This window comes from Heterodontus francisci, chromosome 3 (genome assembly GCF_036365525.1).
Source record: "Heterodontus francisci isolate sHetFra1 chromosome 3, sHetFra1.hap1, whole genome shotgun sequence".
In the NCBI taxonomy this organism is placed as follows: domain Eukaryota; kingdom Metazoa; phylum Chordata; class Chondrichthyes; order Heterodontiformes; family Heterodontidae; genus Heterodontus; species Heterodontus francisci.
Window position 1 is genome coordinate 18,909,536 of NC_090373.1, and position 26,999 is coordinate 18,936,534.

At 43.0% G+C, this 26,999-nt stretch overlaps 1 protein-coding gene across 4 annotated transcripts in view; it reads right to left on the bottom strand.

Annotated features, from left to right (window-relative positions):
- phf3 (PHD finger protein 3) overlaps positions 1–26,999 on the bottom strand; it is a 170,302-nt gene that overhangs the window by 25,567 nt on the left and 117,736 nt on the right. For all 4 annotated transcript variants that reach the window (XM_068020146.1, XM_068020145.1, XM_068020144.1 and 1 more), the window contains 3 exons: positions 19,752–19,953; positions 15,175–15,322; positions 11,540–11,629 (listed from right to left, as the gene is read on the bottom strand). In XM_068020146.1, coding sequence (XP_067876247.1) covers positions 11,540–11,629; positions 15,175–15,322; positions 19,752–19,953 — 440 coding nt within the window. The remainder of the gene's footprint in view (positions 1–11,539; positions 11,630–15,174; positions 15,323–19,751; positions 19,954–26,999) is intronic.

A 26,999-nucleotide genomic window follows, 5' to 3' on the forward strand; every position in this document is an offset into this window, starting at 1 on the left:
GTGCACGCCAGTCCATTTGCCTCTTTCACCAGCTAGTGACTCCCAGGTGCAATACTCGACATTTAGGGCCTTCACATCACGCTTGCAAACATCCTTGAAGCGGAGTGGTTGGTTTTCATGACAATGTTGCAAAAAGAAACACTTTCAACTTTTTGTATCAATTTGATAAATGCTCTCCCAGATCAGGTAAAGCAATAAAATGCAATAAAGTATAGATTTTTTTTCATTTCACTGACCAAATATTCTATATCATCACTGAATGACATTGTCCTTCTAGGGACAGGTTATGCCTGATAGTTTGCAGTTTTGGTATCATAACCACACGAAATTGGTTTCAGACTGACCAAACCAATTTCATGTGGGGATATTTGAACTGGTTGAGTCTGGGAACACTCATCTGTACAGATTTGATCCAAAACTCCAGGGGTGAACTAATGAGGGGTGCAGTAGCATAGTGTTTACATTACTGAACTAGTAATCCAGAGGCCTGGACTGATGAGGCAGAGACATGAGCTCAAATTCCTCCAAGGTAACTGGGAAATTTAAATTCAGCTAATTAAATAAATCTGGAATAAAAAACTAGTATCAGTAATGGTGACCATGAAACTACCAGATTGTCATAAAAACCCATCTGCTTCACTAATGTACTTTAGGGAAGGAAATTTGCCATCCTTACTCACGCTGGCCTATATGTGACTCCAGACCCACGGCAATCTAGTTGACTCTTCTTAACTGCCCTCTAAAATGACGTAGCAAGGCATTCAGTTGTATTCAAGAAGATGCTTGCTTTAATGACCATCATTTTACGATTTAACAGCTTATAGAATTCATGGCCATGAAAAATGCATCACAGATCCTGAAATCTCTGGTCCTCTGTGAAATTGGCCATTTTGCAAACATCGCATGTTTTAATAATTGACACAAGGCTCAACTCACTGATTGGTAGATGAGGGAGGGCTTCTGGTACAGTTTTCAGAAGCAGTCTCAAGTATTAGTAGACCATGAGAATGTCAGAATAAGCAAATCAAAAAAACGGCCACAATTATTATAGCAGCACATCGAGTGAAAGAACTTGGAAGCCAAATTCTGCATGCCGATGGGGGAATACTATTTTGTACAAGCTGCAATGTTTCGTTAGATCACACACAGTGGACAACAGTTCAATGCCACTTAAAGTCTGAAAGCCATCGTAGCAGAAAGACAGCATCCCACATTGCATTGCCGGAAAACAAACATGCAAAAAAAAAACACATACCATTGGAAAAACCTGATCATCCAAAGTTGTCGGTATTCATTCAACGCAATGTACAAAATGGCGGTTGCTTGCCAAGAGCAAATAAACTATGACAGGACTACCTACTGAAGGTTTTTACTACACACTTTTGAGGAGATGAAGTCTCAGATTAACCTGTGCAAATCTTTTGCAATTATTTGTGATGAATGCGCCGATGAGCAAGACAACTATATGCTGCATGTTTTGTTTGATTTTATGTCTGGTAAGGCCGAAGATGCACAGTCAGGAAAGCGAACAACAGTGCTGACAGATTGCATTTACTTAGAAGCTGCTAATTACACTGCAGTTTCCTAAGTGATAATTATAGGTACGGTGCAGATTTCAACAAAATGCTGGATTTTACCAGCCCCCTGACGTCAGGGGTCATGGCGAGGGTGCCCAGAAATTGCCTCCGGGAGAGGCCCGCCAAAGGCCTCAAGGCCGGGAAGGCCCTGCCCCATATAACAGGCAGCGGCGAGGCCTCTTGGCAGCCCCCCCGGCACTCGGCGACGCAAGCAGGATTTAAATATGTTAATTAATGAATTAATTACCTACCTACTCCCGTCGGCGGTCCTACTGCCATATTCCGACCGGTTGCTGGGACTCCCGTGCCTTCAGATCTCCAACCAGAGACCCGATGCCGGACACTGGTAGGTAGGGGGGAGGAGGTAAGTTTTCAGGGCGGGGGAAGGAGGGGAGCAGGGAAACTACTGCGAATGTTGAAGGTGAAAGTTAATGAAGTTCTGTGGGGGAAAGGACGGGATCAGAAGGTAAGTTTTGTTTGGGAGGGACGAGGGTAATCAATAAACTATTTAGTCATTGGGGGGGTAGGAGAGGGGCTTGAATCATAAATTAAATTTTTAACGACTGTTCCCTTAAAAATGGAATTTAAATGTAAAGGATTGAAGCCCTTTAAAAATGGCGCTGGTGCCTGTGCAGTGGCGGGATTGCCAGGGCGCCTGCCCCTTCCACGTTATCTGGGCAGCTATGCGGAGTACATCTCGCACATGAACCCCCGTTTTTGAAGCTCAGCTGGAAAAGTTCAGCCCATAATGTCTGCTTTCATTAGTGACAATGCAACTTATACGATAAAATCTTTCAAATCTGTGCTCCATACTACATGTAATGCACATATAATTTCTCTTGTCAGTGAGCTATGGAAAGGGCTCCTGACCTCATTACAGTCTTGGTCCAAACATGGACAAAAGAGCTCAATTCCAGAGGTGAGGTGAGAGTGCCAGCCCTTGACATCAAGGTAGCATTTGACCGAGTGTGGCATGAAGGAGCCCTAGGAAATCTGGAGTCAATGGGAATCAGGGGGAAAACTCTCTACTGGTTGGAGTCATATCTAGCACAAATCAAGATGGTTGTGGATGCCAGAGGTCAATCACCTCAGTCCCAGGACATCACTGCAGGAGTTCCTCAGAGTAGTGTTCTAGACCCAACCATCTCAGTTGCTTCAGCAATGACCTTCTCTCCATCATAAGGTCAGAAGTGGGGACGTTTGCTGATGATTGAACAATGTTCAGTACCATTTGTTATCCTCAGATACTGAAGCAGCCCGTGTCCAGATGCAGCAAGACCTGGACAACATCCAGGCTTCGGCTGATAAGTGGCAAGTAACATTTGAGCCACACAAGTGCCAGGCAATGGCCATCTCAAAGAAAAGAGAATTTAACCATCTCCCCTTAATGTTCAATGCCATTACCAAAGCTGAATCCCCCACTATCAACATCCTGGACATTACCATTGATCAGAAACTGAACTGGACCAGCAATATAAATACTGTGGCTACAAGAGCAGGTCAGAGGCTAGGAATTCTACGGCGAGTAACTCACCCCTTGTCTCCCCAATGCTTGTCCACCATCTACAGGGCACAAGTCAGGACTCTGATGGAATACTCTCCACTTGCCTGGATGGGTGCAGCTCCAACAACACTCAAGAAGCTCAACACCATCCAGGACTAGGCAGCCCGCTTGATAAGCGCCCCATCCACCACCTTCAAAATTCACTCCCTCCACCACCGATGCACAGTGGCGGCAGTGTGTACCATCTACAAGATGCACTGCAGCAACTCACCAAAGCTCCTTCCAACCTGTGACCTCCACCACCTAGAAGGACAAGGGAAACAGATGCAGGGTAACATCAGCACTTGCAAGTTCTCCTTCAAGCCACACACCATCCTGACTTGGAACTATATCGCTGTTCCTTCACTGTCGCTGGGTCAAAATCCTGGAACTCCCCTTCCTAACAGCACCGTGGGTGTAACTACACCACATGGACTGCAGCGGTTCAAGGCGACAGCTCACTCCCACCTTCTTAAGGGCAATTAGGGATAGGCAATAAATGCTTGCCTAATCAGTGACGCCCACATCCCATTAACGAATAAAAAAATGTTGGTAAAATCAACAAACTGGTTAGCCACATTAAAAAGATCTTCAAACACTGCCCTAGCCGTAAGCTTCTATACAGGCAAACAACTGCAAATGCGGCTGTAACTGGCAACGAGACAGCGCCCTTCCTCCAGAGCCTGTAATTACACGCTGGAATTCTTGGTTCGGGCGGTACAGTATCATGCAGCTCACTTGTCATACTACTCAGACTTTGTCTCAGAAGAGCTCACACTGACACTAAAAATACAGGTTTTGACAGACAATGTAACTCTTCTTAACGATGCTCAGCTTAATGAGGATGTGCAGTTTGTTGCCAAGAATGCTGCATGACTGATGGAGTTAATCACGGTTTGAATCTCAACGCATCACAATCTACAAAGCTCATAATAAAGTAATGGATGTATTGTCCTGTGCTGAAGCACAATCAAACAACATTCTGATAATGCTGAATTAAATGTGCTCATAGAACATAGAACAGTACAGCACAGTACAGGCCCTTCGGCCCTCGATGTTGTGCCAACCCTTTAACCTACTCTAAGATCAACAGGTGTTTTCTTGCATGGTAAAGCAGCTCAAACAATATCACTGCTACGGTGAACAGTCATGTGTGAAGAAAAAGCAGCTCAGTAATTTCAACAACCTTCTGCAGCGTTCCTGAAAGCTGTGCGAAATACAAATGCACCTGTTGTTGGTGGATTTAAACTCATTTGATGCGATTCCTGACTTTGACAAGAACTGTAGGCTGGAGATTCCTGCTTATAAGAACACTGGAAAAGCAGATTGTACTCTGCCTGTGCTGCAGTTTGGAACTCTGTGGAATGCAGAAGCCCCCACCTTGCAAGGCTAGCACAGCGCTGTCTGACAATTCGAACGAACTCTGTGGACACGGACAAAGCTGTGTCGAAACACGTTTAGGTGTTCACAGCGCAGAGACAGGGAATGAAGAGAGAGACGGTTGCAGGTTGCTCCATGCTCACATTCAACCACTGACTTCAGTGAGTAAAGAATATGACCTGTATATAATCAACTTTTTACAATAGTTTTTGAGTACACAATAAATGCCTTTTGAAACCAGAAACCTCCTTTGTCTTTTTTTGTTTTAAATAGATTTTTGTGGCACAACACCATGAAATTTACAATTTAAAATACATGAAATACACGATTCTTAAAATGCTGTGACCGTGAAATTTGTTAAATTTGACCATGAATTTGGTAGGGTCCTACTTACCTGAGAACCAGAGGGGCGGCATGCGGACCTGGGAGGAATCACATCCTGAGCAAGACCTGAAAAGGAAAGAGCAGGGCTCGAGGCCCTTACTTACCTGAGGACAGGAGCGGTGGCAGGCAGACCTGGGAGGACTTGCATCCTGAGCAGGACCTGAAAAGGAAAGAGCGGGGCTCGAGGCCCTTACTTACCTGAGGACCGGAGCGGCGGCAGGCTCTGTCTGTGTCTCCGCGCGCTGAGATTCAAAATAGGAAAAAATAGACTTACAGTGACATCATGGGAAATCTGTAAGCTGATTGGTTGGGTAAGTAACAGCTGTTAGTGCATTTAAATAGCTTTTAAAAAGGCAAAAGTTTTTTTTTGAAAAAAGACTCAAAACCTACCATAGAAGTGATAACGTGAGTACGACTAAAGTGTGTTTTTTTAAATTAGTGCAATTTATTAAGGACTTTAGATTGTAGTGTGTAGTGTTTGGAGTAGAACAAGGCCCCTACTGTAAACAGCATCTTTTATGGGAGTAACTAAGTAATCTAAAGGTAAGTCATGGAAGGAGAGCTCGCACCCGTGACGTGCTCCTCCTGTGCTATGTGGGAAATCAGGGACGCTTCCAGCATCCCTGATGACCATGTGTGCAGGAAATGTATCCATCTACAGCTACTGAACTGGAGCTACGGGTGGATTCACTGTGGAGCATCCGCGATGCTGAGGACGTCGTGGATAGCACGTTTAGCGAGGTGGTCACACTGCAGGTAATGGCTGCACAGGCAGAAAAGGGATGGGTGACCGCTAGGAGTAGTAGTAGGAACAGGCAGGTAGTGCAGGAGTCCCCTGTAGCCATCCCCCTCTCAAACAGATATATCACTTTGAATACTGTTGGGGGGGAATGGCCTCCCAGGGGAAAGCAGCAACAGCCAAGTTCGTGGCACCACAGATGGCTCTGCTGCACAGCAGGTGGGGGAGAAGACTGGGAGAGCCATAGTGATAGGAGATTCAATTGTAAGGGGAACAGACAGGCATTTCTGTGGCCGCAAACGAGACTCCAGGATGTTATGTTGCCTCCCTGGTGCTAGTGTCAAGGATGTCTGAGTGGCTGCAGGACATTCTCAAGGGGGAGGGTGAACAGCCAGTGGTCGTGGTACATGTCAGTACCAACGACATATGTAGAAAAAGGAATGAGGCCCTGCAAGATGAATTTAAGGAGTTAGGAGCTAAATTAAAAAGCAAAACCTCAAAGGTAGTAATCTCAGGATTACTTCCTGTGCCACGTGTTAGTAAGCATCGGTACAGGAGAATAGACCAGATGAATGCGTGGCTGAAGAAATGGTGCAGGAGGGAGGGATTTAGATTCCTGGGACATCAGGACCGGTTCTGGTGAAGGTGGGACCTATACAAGCAGGATGGGTTACACCCAGACAGGACTGGAACCGATGTCCTCGCAGGGGCATTTGCTAGTGCTGTTGGGCAGGATTTAAACTAGAATGGCAAGGGGATGGGATCCTGAGCGGGGAGACAGGGGAGGAGGAAACAAGGATAGAAACAAAAGGGCAAAATTGGAAGGCATAGAAATCAAGGGCAAGAAACAAATAGGGCCATAGTGCGAAATAATGTTAAGATGACTAAGAATGTTAAAAAGACAAGCCGAAAGGTATTGTGTCTCAAAGTGCGGAGTATTCGCAATAAGGTAGACAAATTGTAAATGGATACGATATCATTGCGATTACGGAGACATGGCTGCAGCTTGACCAAGAACGGGAACTGAACATCCAGGGGTATTCAATATTTAGGAAGGACAGGCAAAGAGGGAAAGGAGGCGGAGTAGCTTTGTTGGTAAAAGAGGAAATCAATACAATAGTGAGGAAGGATATTAGCTCAAAGAATCCTGATGTGGAATCTGTATGGGTGGAGCTAAGAAAACACTGGTGAGGGTTGTATATAGACCCCCAAACAGCAGTAGTGATGTAGAGGATGACATTAAACAGGAAATTAGAGATGCATGCAATAAAGGCACAACTGTAATTATGGATGACCTCAACCTACATATAGATTGGGCAAGCCAAATTAGCAATAATACTGTAAAGCAGGAATTCCTGGAGTGCGTACGTGATGGTTTTTTGGACCAATACTTTGAGGAACCAGCTACAGAACAGGCCATCCTAGACTGGATATTGTGTAATGAGAAAGGATTAGTTAACAATCTTGCTGTGTGGGGTCCCTTGGGGAAGAGCAACCATAACATGACAGAATTCTTCATTAAGATGGAGAGTGAGAGAATTGATGCTGAGATGAGGGTCCTGAATCTAAATAAAAGGAAACTATGAAGGTATGAGGCGCGAGTTGGCTATGACAGATTGGAGAACGTTAATTAAAGGGTTGACAGTGGATAGGCAATGGCTAGCATTTAAAGAGCGCATGGATGAATTACAACGATTGTTCATTCCTGTCTGGAGCAAAAATAAAACTGGAAGGGTGGCTCAACTGCGGCTTACAAAAGAAATTGGGATAGTATTAGATCCAAGGAGGAGAAATATAAAATGGCCAGAACAAGCAGCAAACCTGAGGATTGGGAGCAGTTTAGAATTCAGCAAAAGAGGACAAAGGGATTGATTAAGAAGGGGAAAATAGAGTATGAGAGTAAGCTTGCAGAGAGCATGAAAACTGATTGTAAAAGCTTCTACAGATATGTAAAGAGAAAAAGATTAGTGAAGACAAATGTGGGTCCCTTACAGTCAGAAACAGGGGAATTTATAATGGGGAACAAAGAAATGGCAGACCAATTAAATACATACTTTGGTTCTGTCTTCACAAAGGAGGACACAAATTACCTCCCAGAAATGCTGGGGAACATAGGGTCTAGTGAGAAGGAGGAACTGTATGAAATCAGTATTAGGGAAATTGATGGGATCGAAGGCCGATAAATCCCCAGGGCCTGATAATCTACATCCCAGAGTACTTAAGAAAGTGGTCCTAGAAATAGTAGATGCATTGCTGGTCATTTTTCAAAATTCTATAGACTCTGGAACAGTTCCAACGGATGGGAGGGTAGCTAATGTAACCCCACTATTTAAAAAAGGAGGTATAGAGAAAACAGGGAATTACAGATCGGTTAGCTTGACATCAGTCGTGGGGAAAATGCTACAGTCCATTATAAAAGATGTAATAGCAGAGCACTTGGAAAACAGTGACAGGATTGAACAAAATCAACATGGATTTACGAAAGGGAAATCATGCTCGACAAATCTACTGGAATTTTTTGAGGACATAACTAGAATAGATAAGGGAGAACCAGTGGATGTGGTGTATTTGGACTTTCAGAAGGCTTTCAATAAAGGTCCCACATAAGAGATTAGCATGCAAAATTAAAGCACATGGGATTGGGGGTAAGGTACTGACATGGCTAGAGAACTGGTTGGCAGACAGGAAACAAAGAGTAGGAATCAACGTTCACCCCCCGCCCCCCCGAGTGGCAGGCAGTGACTAGTGGGGTACCGCAGGGACCAGAGCTAGAACCCCAGCTATTCACAATATATATTAATGATACAAATGAGGGATTTAAATGTAATATTTCCAAGTTTGCAGACAACACAAAGCTGGGTGGGAGTGTGAGCTTTGAGGACGATGCAGAGAAGCTCCAGTGTGATTTGGACAGGTTGAGTGAGTGGGCAAATACATGGCAGATGCAGTATAATGCGGATAAATGTGAGGGTATCCACTTTGGTGGCAAAAACAGAAAGGCAGATTATCTGAACGGCGATAGATTGGGAAAGGGGGAGGTGCAGCAAGACCTGGGTGTCCTTGTGCACCAGTCGCTGAAAGTAAGCATGCAGGTGCAGCAGGCAGTTAAGAAGGCAAATGGTATGTTGGCCTTCATAGCGAGAGGATTCAAGTACAGGAGCAAGGCTGTCTTGCTGCAATTATACAAGGCCTTAGTGAGGCCACATCTGGAGTATTGTGTGCAGTTTTGGTCTCCTTATCTGAGGAAGGATGTTTTTGCTATGGAGGGAGTGCAGCGAAGGTTCACCAGACTGATTCCTGGGATGGCAGGACTGACGTATGGAGAGAGATTGGGTCGATTAGGCTTGTATTCGCTACAGTTTAGATGAATGAGAGGGGATTTGATAGAAACCTACAAAATACTAATAGGACTGAACAGAATAGATGCAGGAAGGAAATTCACGATGGCGGGGGAGTCCAGGAGCAGGGCTCACAGTCGAAGGATAAGGGGTAAGCCATTTAGGACTGAGATGAGGAGGGATTTCTTCACCCAGAGAGTGGTGAACCTGTGGAATTCTCTACCACAGAAAGCAGTTGAGGCCAAATCATTAAATATATTCAACAAAGAGTTAGATATAGTTCTTAGGGCTAAAGGAATCAAGGAATACGGGGAGAAAGCGGGAACAGGACACTGAGTTTGGACGATCAGCCATGATTGTATTGAATGGTGGTGCAGGCTCGAAGGGCCAAATGGCCTACTCCTACTTCTCCTATTTTTCTATGTTTCTACTTATGGTAACGCAAGAGGGTTTCTTACAGTGTTCCCTTACGCTTACATTTATCACTTATATGACAAGAAATTAGCACTACAAATGTCCTCACATCTAATGTGAGTCAAGAATAATTCCCTTCCTGTTTCCGTACACACAGCCAGAATTTTGATGTCACAACCTCCAAGAAAACCAGTGTTCCTTTTTGCAACCTCTTCTTCCCCATGTATTTAATTCTGCACCATCTGATTGTGTTATTTGATTTTGTTCACACTACTGATGCATTTTATTTTCATCTGGAGTTATTCCCGCATTGTGCAAGATTTCCGAGGAAAAGGATGAACTACTGAGTTACACGCAGTTCTCAGCGACTACTGAGGAGCATCAGAGGCAGAGAGATGCACGGGTGGAGGCTTGAATGCCTCATATTTCCAGTTTTCTCACTCATTAGAGGCATCTAGCTGCCATTCATTTCCATTGGGAAATTCGGCCCAAAAGTCACCCTACTTCTCTTCATGGAACACCAATGCATTGTGCTACTGTGCACAAGTTCCACCCTTTCTTTAAATTTTATTCTAGAAGCCACTTGATCTAAACTGTTTAATAGACTGTTACAGCCAGGTGAGAAAGAGGTCTAAGGTTCCCTTTCAGCCCTCAACTGGTCTTACAGTAACAGGGTTTATTTTTAAACACACCGTGTTCTTAGCTCCCCCTTGGTGAATCCTTGCTCATCGCTTTCCAATTATAAGACAAAGAAACTAACACAAACAGGCTTTCTTAGATTTAATGAAAAATTGAAATTTATTAAACTTAAACTGTAATTCGGTTAACACCTACGGATACACGACGCGCCCACGCTAACATGCATACGCAATACACGCGTGCAAATAGAGACAGAAAAGAGAAGAAAAATATAGTGGAAAAGTTTGAAGCAATATCTGAAGAGGTGTTGTTATGGTTCTTCGAGCTCACTGTAGAATCCTTGCTTGTAGATAAATCTTGCTTTATGTTTGGGCCCAGTATTCTTCTTAAACCTTGTTCGCTGAAGCAGACTTTTCTCTCTTGGGTTCATGAGTCTTCAGTGGATTCAGAGACTTGTGAGAAAGAGATGGCAGCAGACAGGAGAGATCTTCTCAGTCAAGGAGCAAACAGCTTTCTGCCCAAACTCTTTGTACAAATTCAAAAAACTCAGGTTGCTCAGCAGGTTAGTCATGTGACTAGCTGGTCTGACTATGTCCGTTTGTGTATTTGGCCATCTTAGCAGTCAACCTGGAATGTGAGCTCCCCCACCTTCAGCACCTGGTGATCAAAAGTCCATCGTGGGTTGAATGCATCAGTGAATGGCTGCTTTGTCCTTTCAAACACTGTGTTAATATGCAAACATATTTTCCAGCCACGGCTGATCTGTTTTACAAGTCCCTTCTTCACTCCAGTAAAAGTTTAAAACCAATGTTCATGACAAAATTGATGTGCCTCATTCTTGACAGGTGGGGGCCTTGCTTGACAATATTGAAATATATACAGAATAATTAATTTACTAGTAATTTGCTCATGATGACAGCTTCCAATATTACAGTCCCTTCTGACATTATGCCACGTGCCTTCAGATCACTAGAGTCAAAAATAGTTATCCATATATAGGTTTAAACCTGCCTCGGAAATTATAGGAAACAGTAAGCAGTACTTATTATAAAACTACAATTCAATCACTGGGTTCTGTTAATATTCTTAAACTGCTCTTGCTTCACTGCCTCAATCATGCCTTGTAATGTAATGTCACCCATTATCCTATATTGACATGTGGCTTGCAAATGTAAAATGAAAATGAGAGTTCCATTACAATCAACTAAGCAGATTTTCCTGAATTACTGCTCATGACACAGCTTTTTGTGATGTAAGTGAATATTGGGAAGTTCAGGTATGGAAGCCAATCCATCCCATGAAATTCGTCATCTAATAAAATTAATGCATGGAAAATGCTCCTCCTCGCCCAAATTCCAGGCATGAGCTCCTGTCACACTAAGCACTAATTCATAAATCTACCCTTCAACTTCTAGCAAACGTTAATAGAAGAATCCATGAATCTATATGTATTTTCCCACAATTTTATCATTTTTAGGCAATCACATTCTGGACTACTGCATTCAAGTTCATTTTCAGAGCATACCTTAGTTCCTGAAGCTTTTATCTTGTCTACGTAGTCCCAAACCATTTGAGGAGGAATCCTACCTCCTACTTGTATAGTATCTGGCAAATCCTTTTAGGAGGAAAAATGTTATAGTGCATTAATTAAACAATGTCTAAACCATACAGCAATTTTCTAGTTTATTAATTCTCTATGCCTTTTCAATTATTTTTCTCTCCTACAGCTTCCAAAGGTCACAATATTCATCAGTCACTAGAATAAGCAGGTGATGAGTTCTCAGGTTATTGATAATAGTATTCCTTACCAAAAGGGTTGCAATCTAAACCTGCTTATGATTTCCACCTCCCATTGGGACAGCCCCTTCCACTGACGAATGGGCAAGATTTTAAATTAGCAATGGGGAAAACATGTGTATTTCTTAATTTTCTTTCTCCCATGGACTTTCCAACGCACCTCGCATAGCTGAGAAACACAAGCTGCATTTTGCCTGGCCTTTACTAATGCTGGTCTATAATCAGTGCAATGAAAATAAGATTTTCCTTCCTTCTTTATGAAGAAATGCTTGACACTTTGCTCAATGAATATGACTGAGACTGGGATCTATGGTATGGGGGAGCACGGGAGGGGGATAATTGTAAGGGGGACAATTCTTCTCTCTCAGTTCTACAACTGTGAGCTGTGCACATTAACACAATCAATAGTGAAAAATGAATAAACTGATATCGAAATCACACATACTGAAGTCACTGAAGTCCCACCATTTAGTGCCATCAATCTACGCTGCAGCTTTCCTCCCTTGCCCCATTTTATGTCCTGAAATCAAAGTAACAACTGCAAAAGCAATATTTTTAATCAATTGCCTTTTCTGAGATGGTGAACAATGCTAAAGCAATTGAAAAATTTTTCCAAACTGATTTCTACACGTGAGACTTTTACTTCTGTGCAGTATTTTTCACCCACAATAATTTTTACCCCCACCCACCCTCACTGACATCCAGCCCCACAAGATGGAGACCAAAAGGATCAGGCTTGGCTATGATGACCCCTACCCCATGCAGTCCAATAGCCTCACTGCCAAAGCTCACATATGAATAATGGTCATCTGGGTGAGGTACTTTACAGCAACTGGCACCCCCTCAGCTGCATTCCAGCAAGAAGTCAACACCTTCTGAAGTGAAAAAATTGATGAAAAATACAATAACTATATTTCTGTAGTGACAATATAAATACAAGTTGCTGCTACTATTAATCAGATCAATGAAAGAGTAATTTAGCAACTGTTTTCATTTCATGATAGCAAAAATTACAACCATCTTTATTATACAAAATAACCAAGCTGAACAAAACGTGCTGGTTTCTGAAATAAAAACAAGAAATGCTGGAACCACTCAGCAGGTCTGGCAGCATCTATGGAAAGAGAAGCAGAGTTAACGTTTCGGGTCAGTGACCCTTCTTCAGAACTGACAAATATTAGAAATGTCACAGGTTATAAGCAAGTGAGGTGGGGGTGGGGCAAGAGATAACAAAGGAGAAGGTGTAGATTGGACAAGGCCACATAGCTGACCAAAAGGTCATGGAGCAAAGGCAAACAATATGTTAATGGTGTGTTGAAAGACAAAGTATTAGTACAGATTAGGTGTTAACGGACTGAATATTGAACAGCAGCAAGTGCAAACCTGAAAAAAAAACAGTGGATAAGCGAACTGAACAAACTATGAAATGAAATAAATGCAAAAAAAATGAAAGTAAAATGGGGGGGCTGTCATGCTCTGAAATTATTGAACTCAATGTTCAGGCCGACAGGCTGTAGTGTGCCTAATCGGTAGATGAGATGCTGTTCCTCGAGCTTGCGTTGATGTTCACTGGAACACTGCAGCAATCCCAAGACAGAGATGTGAGCATGAGAGCAGCGGGGAAGTGTTGAAATGGCAAGCAACCGGAAGCTCAGGGTCCTGCTTGCGGACTGAGGGGAGATGTTCCGCAAAGCGATCACCCAGTCTGCGCTTGGTCTCCCCAATGTAGAGGAGATCACATTGTGAGCAGCGAATACAGTATACTACATTGAAAGAAGTACAAGTAAATCGCTGCACCTGAAAAGTGTGTTTGGGGCCTAGGATTGTGAGGAGAGACGAGGTAAATGCGCAGGTATTACACCTCCTGCGATTGCAGGGGAAGGTGCCATGGGACGGGGACGAGGTGGTGGGGGTACTGGAGGAATGGACCAAGATGTCGCGGAGGGAACGATCCCTTCGGAATGCTGACAGTGGAAGGGAGGGGAAGATGCGTTTGGTAGTGGCATCACGCTGGAGGTGGCGGAAATGGCGGAGGATGATCCTTTGGATATGGAGGCTGATGGGGTGGAAAGTGAGGACAAGGGGAACCCTGTCACGGTTCTGGGAGGGAGGGGAAGGGGTGAGGGTGCGGGAAATGGGCCGGACATGGTTGAGGGCCCTGTCAACCACAGTGGGGGGAAATCCGCGGTTGAGGAAAAAGGAGGTCATATCAGAAGCACCGTCATGGAAGGTAGCATCATTAGAGCAGATTCGTCGGAGACGGAGAAACTGGGAGAATGGAATGGAGTCCTTACAGGAGGTAGGGTGTGAAGAAATGTAGTCGAGGTAGCTGTGGGAGTCGGTGAGCTTATAATGGATATTAGTAGACAACCTATCCCCAGAGATGGAGACAGAGAAGTCGAGGAAGGGAAGGGAAGTGTCAGAGATGGACCATGCAAAGGTGAGAGAAGGGTGGAAATTGGAAGCAAAGTTGATAAAGTTTTCCAGTTCGGGGCGGGAGCAGGAAACAGTACAGTCATCAATGTACCAGAAAAAGAGTTGGGGGAGGGGGCCTGAGTAGGACTGGAACAAAGAATGCTCGACATATCCCACAAAAAGACAGGCATAACCATAGCAGCACCTTTTACTTGAAGGAAGTGCGTGGAGTTGAAGGAGAAGTTGTTCAATGTGAGAACAAGTTCAGCCAGGTGGAGGAGGGTGGTGGTGGATGGGGACTGGTTCGGCCTCTGTTCCAGGAAGAAGCGGAGAGCCCTCAAACCATCCTGGTGGGGGATGGAGGTGTAGAGCGATTGGACGTCCATAGTGAAGAGGCGGCGGTTGGGACCAGGAAACTGGAAATTGTCAAAATGACGTAGGGTGTCAGAAGAGTCACGGATGTAGGTGGGAAGAGAATGGACCAGCAGAGAAAAGATAGTGTCAAGATAGAAAGAAATAAGTTCAGCGGGGCAGAAGCAGGCTGACACAATGGGTCTGCCGGGACAGTCCCGTTTGTGGATTTTGGGAAGGAGGTAGAAGCGGGCTGTCCGGGGTCGCAGGACTATGAGGTTGGAAGCTGTAGAGGGAAGATCTCAAGAAGAGATGAAGTCAGTGACAGTCCTTTGGATGGTGGCTTGATGTTCGGTGGTGGGGTCATGGTCCAGAGGGAGGTAGGAAGAAGTGTCCGTGAGTTCGCGTTGAGCTTCTGCAAGGTAGAGGTCGGTACGCCATACAACAACAGCACCACCCTTGTCTACAGGTGCTGGTTTCTGAGCTGTATTTTGTTGCAATAAAGATAGATAGAACAATGAAAATATATACAATTTGAAATTCTGAACAAAACTTGACTATTTGTAAAATTAAAATGGACACAAAATGGAACAGTACCTCTGTTAGATGATCTGCTGAGCCAGAGACTGGATAGGCTTTGGTGACAAACTTTGCCACACTAGGCATATTAATAAATCCCTTCCAGAGAGAATCCAGTCGAGCTAGAAACTTTGATTCATCTTCTGCAATATCATATGTATCTGACCTGAATTTAAAAGATGAATGAAACTCTCATTTAACCAGGAATACTTCTATATTATAAAACAAATATCAAGTTACAGTTTCTCACACTATGTCATGGTATGCTTTTGGGTGTAACAACTTGCATTTATATACCACCTTGAATACGGAAAAACATACCAAGGCACTTTAAAGAGGAAAAATAGGCATTGGAAAACACCGAGTCATGATAGGAAGGAGAGTAATGAGGAGAGATGAAAGCTTGGTCAAAAGATGGATTCTGAGGTTTAGAATCAAAATTTTACAACACAGAAGGTGCCAGCTCTTTGCTGGAGCAATTCACAGCCAGTTATGCTAACCCATTCTTTCCCTAGTCCTGCATTTTCCTCTGCTTCAAATGTTTAGCTACTTATCCCTTTAAAGATGAAATTGTGTCTGCCTCAACTACTCCCTGTGGCAAGGAATTCCATGCTCTAATAACTCCCTGCACAGGGCAACTTCTCCAAACCCCTCTCTCCTCACTCAAAGTGCTAATGATAAAAATATCAGTGACCTCTCCTTGCACGCCCCCCCCCCCCCCCACCCACCCCATACCCCAGCCACATGTAATAGTTTTGGGTGGTAAGGAGTGGAGCAGGAGATGAGTCTTATGGAATAATTAGTTTAGAAAGGGTAGGAATGAGATGAAAGGGAAACTAAACAATATCATGAAATCAGGGGAATAGTAAATCAGGGACTGGGGTAAGGTCAGGAACAAGGTGAAAAAAGGAGCAGAAGTGATAGGAGAGGCAGCTGCATGACTCAATCTTGGTGACAATGGGCCAGATTTTACTGTAGCAGAGTATCTAACAGCATCTGCAGTTAGTCAGACTTGCCCTTACACCCTCTAGCTCAAACCAGTTTTGCTCACTAAGGTGCTGAAAGTGTGAATTGAAAACAGCTCGGTGAAAGAATGACGACATTAAGGACCTGAGTGAACAAGGCAACCAACAGGATATTTCCTTAACCAATGAGATTTAAGGACTGGGAAAGAAACAGAAGAAGGACTGAGGAGGGTGAATTAAAGGGGTACTTGCCAAATCAGGTACAGAAAGAAAATTTTAAAAAAGGGAAAGAATGATTAGATTGAGAGAAAAAGACAAAAAAAAAATTAGCTTGACATTTTAAAAATCTCCTAAAACAATTCACAATTTGAAGACTAGATGCCACACTTGCAATAGTTAATTTTTTGGTGCCAGAGAGGTTGACTGACAGACATTTAACACTTATGTTGTTATAAGGGTACTTGCGTTTGTAATTACCAGCCCTAAATATCTGCAGCAGATTAGGTTCGCATCTAACATGCAAATACAGCAACTTTATGACATTCAATGCATTTCGATGGTAAGGGAAGCAGTGGGATTCCGTGTTTACAAAGCTAACACCGGAGCGAAGGAACTCGGACAGAAACTTTTGGATATTTGCATTAAACCGTGCATTTTCTCCTCACCTGAGGTTGTAGCATTTATGCACAAATAATGGTGATCGTTATTAGCTTCACCGTTATTTTGACAGCAATATTTTGCCCAATGTTTTAATCTTAGTGACAAAGAATCCATCTTCACACTAGATGCTGGAGGTGAGGGTAAAGGGATGAATGAAAGGCGTCTTGACAATTTCAATTGATCACTAGCATCCATACATTTTGAGGGAATGATTACAGATTTCCACTACACTTTGAGTGAAAAAGTGCTTCCTCATTTCACTCCTAAATGATCTAGTATTCATCCAATCCGCAATGCTACATGAAAAACTTACCTATTAGTAGTCTAGGTGGTGATGACACTGTAAACAAAATTCTATCATTATATTAAAGTGAAGAAGCAATTCTGCAATTTACACTGCTTTAGCCAGGCTCTATCTGGACCACCGCATTCAGTTTTAGACACCAAACCTTGTGAAAGATATAATGGCCTTGGAGGGGAACAGCGCAGATTCATCAATCATAAAATGATACAGCACCGGAGGCCACCATTTGGCCCATCATAGCTATGCCAGCACGTTGGTAGAGCTACCCAATTAGTCCTACTTCCCTGTTCTTTCCCCAGTCCTGCAATTTCTTTCCTTCAAGTGTTCAAACTATGTTGTGTTCCCTTAAATATAGAAGGTTTAGAGTGATCTAATGGAACTGCTTAAAATTCTAGAGGAATTTGATAGGGTAAATACAGAGAAAATATTTCCTCTGATCGTGGAATCCAGAAAAATTGGACATAATTTTGAGTTACGCCATGTAGGAGTGAAAACTGAAAGGACTTTGCCACATGGCTCTAATTTTTGCTATTATTGAATGAAAATATTTTCCCCTTACAAAGGGCAGTGGAAATCGGGAAATATATCTCCCAAAGTATTGTGGGATGCTGGGTCAATTGAAATTTTCAAGACTAAGATGGTGTCAAGAAAACCCCATATGCCAAATGAGAAATATTAATTTCATTGGTTGGAAACTTACATTAGACTTTTAATGGAAAAAATCCTACAGTTGACTTTTTAAAACTAGCAGCCAAGATGGCCACCGCAATTTGCATCTGAAATACCAGGAGACTGAACTGGAGACAAAAGTCTAGCAAGAAGCCCAGCCAGAAAAATGCTTTGACTAAGTCGATTACCCAAATCATCCTCGTTAGCGGGCCAAAGTCATCCTGAGGCATTCAAAATTGATGACATCCCTCCAGGGGTAAACACTGACAACCCCATCTGTGAGAGCTTTCGGGTTTTAGACTTTGGACCTCATTAAAAAAACAAAGGGGACTGAGAGAACCACGTGACCATCTGTCCATCTCTGAAAAAACTGAAGTTTTGTTACACTAAGAGAAGACAAGCAGAAACTGAGACTGCAGCAGCAGAGAAAGCTGTGGCCTTCCCTTTCTCTCCCCAGAAAACATCAAGTTTGAAAACAGTCTGCGACTGTGGACCCTCCAAGCCAATAGACTGCTACAGCCAGCGACCAGGGGAAGAGAGCCAACTACAATGCTGTCTTCAAGAAAACCCTGAGCAAAGCAGACCAACCACAAAGTGCACTTTCACCAGCAGGGACTTCAAGAATACAGCTTCAGCCAGAGGACTTCTGGATCACCCATTTCACAGACTGTGTACTTAAGTTCCATTTATTCTGGACTTTAATCCAACCAAAAACCCTCCTTTCCACTATGTAATTTATTTGTGCATGTTTGTGTGAGATTCTCATGTGAATGTGTGCGTGAATGTGTCACGTATTTTTTAGTATTTTTAAATCGGGGTTAGAGTGTTAAGTATAATAAACTTACCTCTTTCTTGTTTAAACTCAAGAAAACCTGTCCGACTGGGTCTTTCACAATCACAATAAAGGAAAAAGATAAAACATTCACAGAGGTGGTAAGCACAACCACCGTTTAAAAGGAATAAACACTTGCAGTCAAATAAGAGGAAGAACAAAGGGGCAACTGGGACCCCCTCCTCACTTGGCCGTAACAATGATACACTTCTATTAGGTAAGGGCATCAGAGGATATAGAGTAAAGGGCAGGTAAATGGAGTTGTGGTACAGATCAGTCATGACTTAACTGAATGTCAGAACAGGAACAGACTCAAGGGGCTGAATGGCCTACTCCTGTTTCTATCTCCCTTATTGCAAATTGGCAGCCAAGTTTGCCTATAATACAGCATTAACTTACTCCAAGTAATTGACTGGCTGAAGTCCTAAGGCTCTGAAGGGCTCTGCATAAATGCAAGTTTGTTTGCTCTCCATTTTTCCTTTCTGCTGCACCCAGCAACCTTGGAGATGCATTTAATAACAATGTGCATGTATAAATGCTGGAGAATCGTACAAGGCAAAGCTACTGTATCATTATCATTTAAGTTGCATGCATCATCCAAAAATGGGCAAGTGCTTCTGCTGGCAATGACAATGGAAAATACAGTGCGTGATAAAGTGGAAGGAGATCTGGCATGATCAATTTCAGATTTCCTGTTTTGCCACATCACCCTTTCCCAATTTGAGTCACCAAACTGGGTACAGGCCAATGGAAAATCTAGCCTATTTGTGTCACAGAAAGCACTAATACTCAGAAAACTTGTAAATTCTCGAAACAGTATTTGCAAACATAGACAGACAGCATAGCATGCCCCTCTTGCCAGTGTTCAAAAGGTTCTGAGAGATAAGAGAAAATTATTTTATAACCTTTGACAAAATATTGCATGACTATTTCAATTACTTACATGGTGGACAATGTAACAATTTTAAGACTAATTGCTCATAGTGAAGGAAGAACTAAATTAAAAAAACTTTTGAAATTTTAGCTTTGAATTAGCAATTGAGCTTTATGATGCTGAATAACAATGTGGGCACAAACATATTAGTGATTACTAGATTATAGAAATATTCTTGTCCATGTACATATTGAGAATTCTAGAGTGCAATCTCAAATAAACTATCCCTACCTTGTTACAGACGAGGTTGCTAGTTGTGGTGATTCGGGTCTCTCTTCCACTGTTGCATCAAAGGACAAAATGCTGGAAGCAGAGGAAAGAGCATCTGCCAAAAAGGCCATTTCGGCATCAACAGTTGACTGGCGTCTCATCACACTTGTTGCCACTTTGGCTTTTGGCAGAGGCGGCTCCTCAGCGGGTGGAGCCATTCGACCTGAAAATGAAATCATATTATAACGATCAGATTCAAGCTCTGCAGTCCTGCCACATCCACCAGTCGTGAATGGTGGTGGACAATTAAACAACTAAGTGGAGGAGGTGGCTCCAAAAATATCCCCAGCCTCAATGATGGGGGAGCCCAGCACGTCCGTGCAAAAGATAAGGCTGAAGCATTTGCAACAAACTTCAGCCAGAAGTGCCGAGTGGATGATCCAACTCACCCTCCACCTGAAGTCCCCAGCATCACAGATGCCAGTCTTCAGCCAATTCGATTCACTCCACGTGATATCAAGAAACAACTGAAGGCACTGGATACTGCAAAGGCAATGGGCCCTGACAACATTCTAGCAATAGTACTGAAGATCTGTATTCCAGAACTAGCTGCACCCCTAGGCAAGCTGCTCCAGTACAGCTACAACAGTGGCATCTACCTGGCAATGTGGAAAATTGCCCAGGTATGTCCTGTACACAAAAAGCAGGACAAATCCAACCCGGCCAATTACCACCCATCAGTTTGCTCTCGATCATCAGTAAAGCGATGGAAAGTGTCATCAACCGTGCTATCAAGCGGCACTTGCTTAGCAATAACCTGCTCAGTGACGCTGAGTTTGGGTTCTGCCAAGGCCACTCAATTCCTGACCTTATTACAGCCTTGATTCAAACATGGACAAAAGAGCTGAACTCCAGAGGTGAGGTGAGGTGAGTGACTGTCCTCGACATCAAAGCAGCATTTGACTGAGTATGGCATCAAGGAACCCTAGCAAAACTGGAGTCAATGGGAATCAGGGGAAAACTCTTTGCTGCTGAGTTGCTGTGGTTGTTGGAGGTCAATCATCTTAGTTCCGGGACATCCCTGCAGGGGTCCTTCAGGATAATGTCCTAGGCCTAACCATCTTCAGCTGCTTCATCAATGACCTTACTTCAATCATAAGGTCAGAAGTGGGGATGTTCGCTGATGATTGCACAATGTTCAGCACAATTTGTGACTCCTCAGATACGGAAGCAGTCCGTGTAGAAATGCAGCAAGACCTAGACAACATCCAGGCTTCGGCTGTTAAGGGCAAATAACATACACGCCACACAAGTGCTGGGCAATAACCATCTCAAGCAAGAGAGAATCTAACCATCTCCCCTTGACATTCAATGGCATTACGATCCCCCACTATCAACATCCTGCGGGTTTACCACTGATCAGAAACTAAACTGGACCAGCCATATAAATACCATGAATACAAGAGCAGGTCAGAGGCTGGGAATCCTGCGGTGAGTAACTCCCCTCCTGACTCCCCAAAGCCTGTCTACCATCTGCAAGGCACAAGTCAGGACTCTGCTGGAATACTCTCCACTTGCCTGGATGGGTGCAGTTCCAACAACACTCAAGAAGCTTGACACCATCCAGGACAAAGCAGTCTGCTTGATTGGCACCCCATCTACAAACATTCACTCCCTCCACCAGACGCACAGTGGCAGCAGTGTGGGTCAAAATCCTGGAACTCCCTTCCTAACAGCACTGTTGGCGTACCTACACCACATGGACTGCAGCGGTTCAAGGCAGCAGCTCACCACCACCTTCTCAATGGAAATCAGGGATGGGCAATAAATGCTGGCCTAGCCAGCGATGCCCACATCCCACGAATGAATAAAAAAAAACGATTCCCATCTCAATTTGTAGTATTTTTAAAGCTAACCACTAAATCAAGGAACATGGTCACATACACAGAAAGCATAAACTCGTTTAAAAATATTTCAGCACCTCACATTGATAGTTTAGTGGTCTTTGGAAATCTTCTTGCCCTGTTATTTAACAAGGTTGAAATTAAATGGCCTTCAGAAAACTAATAAAATGTTCAATGCAGAACCAACTTTCACTGGCTCCTTCAGTGGTGAGCTAAATGTATCTTCAGCTCTAATTAACTTAATATTACATGACAGACTTTATTTCTAGGAAGTGTTAATAATGTTGCACACTTTTCACCTGAGAACCAAGCTGAAGCTCCTGACAAAAATGTACAAATTTTAGGTGTCTTAAAAGAAAAAGCATGTCTTGGCATACAATGTCTATGTGTACAAGTAGGGAACAAAACTGAATCAAATATTGTACAATACAGTATCTTCAATTAACAGCGGACTTGGTTCATCCAAGTCAGTTAAACCTCACAAACTGCATCTGTCAAGGCAAAAAACATTCGTAAGGTTCATCTGTACAAACCAACAAATGTTCTACATGTTAACAAATCTGGTAGCTCACTTGCAACCAAGTTTCTCCAGGCCACCACAAGCTGAGCATCCCCACCTGCATCCACCCTCCCCACCCCCAGAACTATATCAACACTTAAATCTCCCGTGTATCTACTGCAGTAGACAGCATACCTTGGGATCACATCTAAAACCCGATGTGTCCAGTTGCATATGCGTTCACTTTGAAACTGAGCTTCAGGACATTATCGACTCCTTCTCCGCCACATTTGATGAGCCTAGGGAAGGCAGTGTAGATAGTCTGGATCATGTCATTATCAAAAAGGTGGTGGTGTTGGGGGTCTTGCAAAGCATTAAGGTAGATAAGTCCCCAGGGCCTGATGGGATCTACCCTAGAATATTGAGGGAGGCAAGGGAAGAAATTGCTGGGGCCTAGACAGAAATCTTTGTATCCTCATTGGCTACAGGCAAGGTCCCAGAGGACTGGAGAATAGCCAATGTTGTTCCTTTGTTTAAGAAGGGTAGCAAGGATAATCCAGGAAATTCTAGGTTGGTGAGCCTTACGTCAGTGGTAGGGAAACTATTAGAGAGGATCTTCGGGACAGGATTTACTCCCATTTGGAAACAAATGAACCTATTAGCAAGAGGCAGCAAGGTTTTGTGAAGGGGAGGTCGTGTCTCACTAACTTGATTGAGTTTTTTGAGGAAGTGACGAAGATGATTGATGAAGGAAGGGCAGTGGATGTTGTCTATATGGACTTTAGTAAAACCTTTGACAAGGCCCTCATGGCAGACTGGGACAAAAGGTGAAGTCACACGGGATCAGAGGTGAGCTGGCAAGATGGATACAGAACTGGTTCGGTCATAAAAGACAGAGGGTAGCAGTGGAAGGGTGCTTTTCTTAATGGAGGGCTGTGACTAGTAGTGTTGCGCAGGGATCAGTGCTGGGACCTTTGCTGTTTGTAGTATATATAAATGATTTGGAGGAAAATGTAGCTGGTCTGATTAGCAAATTTGCGGACGACACAAAGGTTGGTGGAGTTGCGGACAGTGATGAGGATTGTCAGAGGTTACAGCAGGATATAGATCAGTTGGAGACTTGGGCGGAGAAATGGCAGATGGAGTTTAATCCAGACAAATGTGAGGTAATGCATTTTGGAAGACCTAATACAGGTGGGAAGTATACAGTTAATGGCAGAACCCTTAGGAGTATCGACAGGCAGAGAGATCTGGGCGTACAGGTCCACAGGTTACTGAAAGAGGCAACACAGTCAAGAAGGCATACAGCATGCTTGCCTTCATCGGTCAGGGCATAGAGTATAAAAATTGGCAAGTCATGCTGCAGCTGTATAGAACTTTAGTTAGGCCACTTAGAATATTGCGTGCAATTCTGGTCGCCACACTACCAGAAGGACATGGAGGCTTTGGAGAGGGTACAGAAGAGGTTTATCAGGATGTTGCCTGGTCTGGAGGGCATTAGCTATGAGGAGAGTTTGGATAAACGCGGATTGTTTTCACTGGAACGACGGAGGTGGATTGGCGACATGATAGAGGTTTACAAAGTTATGAGTGGCATGGACAGAGTGGATAGTCAGAAGCTTTTTCCCAGGGTGGAAGAGTCAGTTACTCGGGGACATAGGTTTAAGGTGCGAGGGGCAAAAGTTTAGAGGGGATGTGCGAGACTAGTTCTTTACACAGAGGGTGATGAGTGCCTGGAACTTGCTGCCGGAGGTGGTGGTGGAAGCAGATACGATAGCGACGTTTAAGAGGCATCTTGACACATGCATGAATAGAATGGGAATAGAGGGATACGGTCCCCGGAAGTGCTGAAGGTTTTAGTTTAGACAAGCATCAAGATCGGCGCAGGCTTGGAAGGCCGAATGGCCTGTTCCTGTGCTGTACTGTTCTTTGTTCATTTGAGAAAATGGGACTTTCACCAAACACTCAAAAAAATGAAGGTCCTCTTCCAACCAGCTCCCACAGTCAATCCAGATCAATGGCAGGATCATGAAAAATGTGGACCATTTTCCACATCTTGGGAACCTCCTCTCAGCGAAGGCAGACATGGATGATGAGGTTAATCATTGCCTCCAATGTGCCAGCTTTGTCTTCAGCCGACTGAGGAAGAGAGTAGATAGGATGTTTCCCCTGGCTGATGAATCTAGAAACAGGGGACATAGTCTCAGAATAAGGGGTAGGCAATTTAGGACTAAGATGAGGAGGAATTTCTCACTCAGAAGGTGGTGAATCTTTGGAATTCTCTACCCCAGAATGCTGTGGAAGCTCAATCATTGAGCATGTTCAAGACAGAAATCGATAGATATCTGGAGACTAATGACATCAAGGGATATGGAGATAGCGCAGGAAAGTGAGATGATCAGTCATGATCTAAATGAATGGCGGAGCAGGCTCGACAGGCTGAATGGCCTACTCCTACTCCTATGTTCCGAAAGAGAAGTCCAATACTAGCAGCTTAAAATGTAGTGAAATTACACTTCTGCTTTGTTGCTGCCTACTATACTAATTTCCAATCATTCTGAACCATTCCCAACAGGAACTGAATGGCTCAGTCAAGTGATTGTTTATTTTAACGAGCGCTATGGCCTGGTTTAAGATGCAACACCAGATTGTAAACAAAGACTTGTGTAATTCCCCAACAATTAAGTTCCTTGTGTCACTAAACACATTACCACATATGCACAATGGGACCATGGCTCTCTAATATGCCGTAATTTCTATGATTCTGAACCTCCCCCACACCCATTTTTTTCTCACACCTCTCACTGCAAACAGTGCATACTGTAGCTTGAACTGCTCTAGTAGATAAAATAAAAGCAGGTTTCAGAGCACATTTCTGGTTGTTCTAACTTAGCTTATTTAAACACTCCCAGTTAGCAGGACCAATCAACACAAAGCCAGCTTGATTCCAGAGTGTATCAATATTGGCTCCAGCAGTCACCCAAGGTCTTGCTTCTGCAGAACCAGTAGAAGCTCAATGTTATTGTTGATAGATGATGATTCTCAACACATATACCTAAGGCTGGGATTGTCACAACTATGCTGAATAAGGCTAACCGGTTTCTGGTTTGGGTTATATGGAACCTGGATTATTTAAGCCTGATATTTGAACCGCACAAAAACGTTGATTGAGGTTATATAAAAATGATTGCCTCTGGTATACAGACGCATAAAGTTGTTACTGAAGTATAATTAAGTTTAATGGTTTCAGATAATTATTCATGTTAACACTGAATTGAGTTTCTTTCTTGAAGACAAAGTTCAGATGAAAAACATAAGCTTGTCTTTCAAATTTCCCTATTTCTTCTAATCTGTGTCACAGAAAACATATATTCCCTGTTTTCTATGAATATAAAATTGGATTAAGGTAGCAAATAGACAGCAGCTCTCAACTGAAATTTGTCAGGACAGAATGTAATTACAAGCACCAAGGATTGGACTTGGGATTTTTGTTAGTTTTTAATGTATAATGAAGGATATGAACTGAGATATAAGCAAACACATTTAAGTTTGCAAATTATACCAATACAACAGGCTGGGCAAATAATCAGGAACAACGCAATCAGATTTAAAAGATATGTAACTTTTAGATAACTGGATAGGTAGGTGGCAAATGTAGTTCAATGTCGATCAGTATAAAATAATTAGTATTAGAGCAAGTAATCCTGGCTGCAGTTTAAAAACAAAGGAAATATGGTACTAGGTTGCATTTGAAGAACAGAGTACAAATTAAGAACATACAAACATATAAATTAGGAGGATAGTCCATTCGGCCCCTCGTGCCTGTCATTTGATAAGATCATGGCTGATCTGAATGTGGCCTTAACTCCGCTTTCCTGTAACACTTGACTCCCTTGTCCAACAAGAATCTATCTAACTCAGTCTTGAATAGAATTTAGACAGCATGCCGTTGTGATCCCCCAATCATAGGAAAGACACCATTGCTGTAATGATTCTGGGTACAAACACAAGTCATGAGGAAAGCTTATGGAAGTTGGGCTTGTTGGGAGTTTGAAATTGAAAATTTCAAAATGAAGAGAATTCATAAAAATGATCCAGGCAAATTTTTTATTATGGCAACGGGTTCAAATAACATTGTTGGGTGGGTTGTTGATTTAACTGGGATGACAATGGATGGGTTCAACTGGGAGGTGGAGGATGTGCTCTGGTATAATTTGCAAACTTGGAGATGTTTTCTTATATTAATCCATGTCCTTCATTTAATCTACAGAGAGATGGATTCTGTGCTGTAACAACTCTGTGATTCTGTAATTCAAATTATGCACTCAAATGGAGGGTAAATGCCGACATCGGTTAGTCAAATGGTGAGTTTCCGTGTTGTCACATCTTTATATTATGAGGATATGGGTAGATGGAGTTCATTTATGAAAAAAGATGGATTTATTAAGCCTAATGGCTTTTGCTAGCTCCTAAAACTTCTTAAATTAATTTTCATGGTAACCTTCATTAAATCAGGAAGTACTACTGGGTATTAGGCCTGAACTTTTCCTATAATACAAAGCTTAAGCTATTCAGAAATATATGCCAGTTACACAAAATCACAAATCTCTTAAAGTCTAGACAGAGTATATTGGGAGAAACTGTTCCCATTGGAGGAAGGGTCAAGAATCAGAGGATTTAAGGTGATTGGCAAAAGAACCAACAGAAATATGAGGAATTTTTTTTTTTAAACACAGCAAATGGGTAGGATCTGGAATGCACTGAGAGTGTGGTGGATACAGATTCAATTGAGGCTTTGAAAAGGGAATTGGATAAGCACCTAAAGAGAAAATAAATTCAGGGTTATGTCGAAAAGGCTGGGGAGTG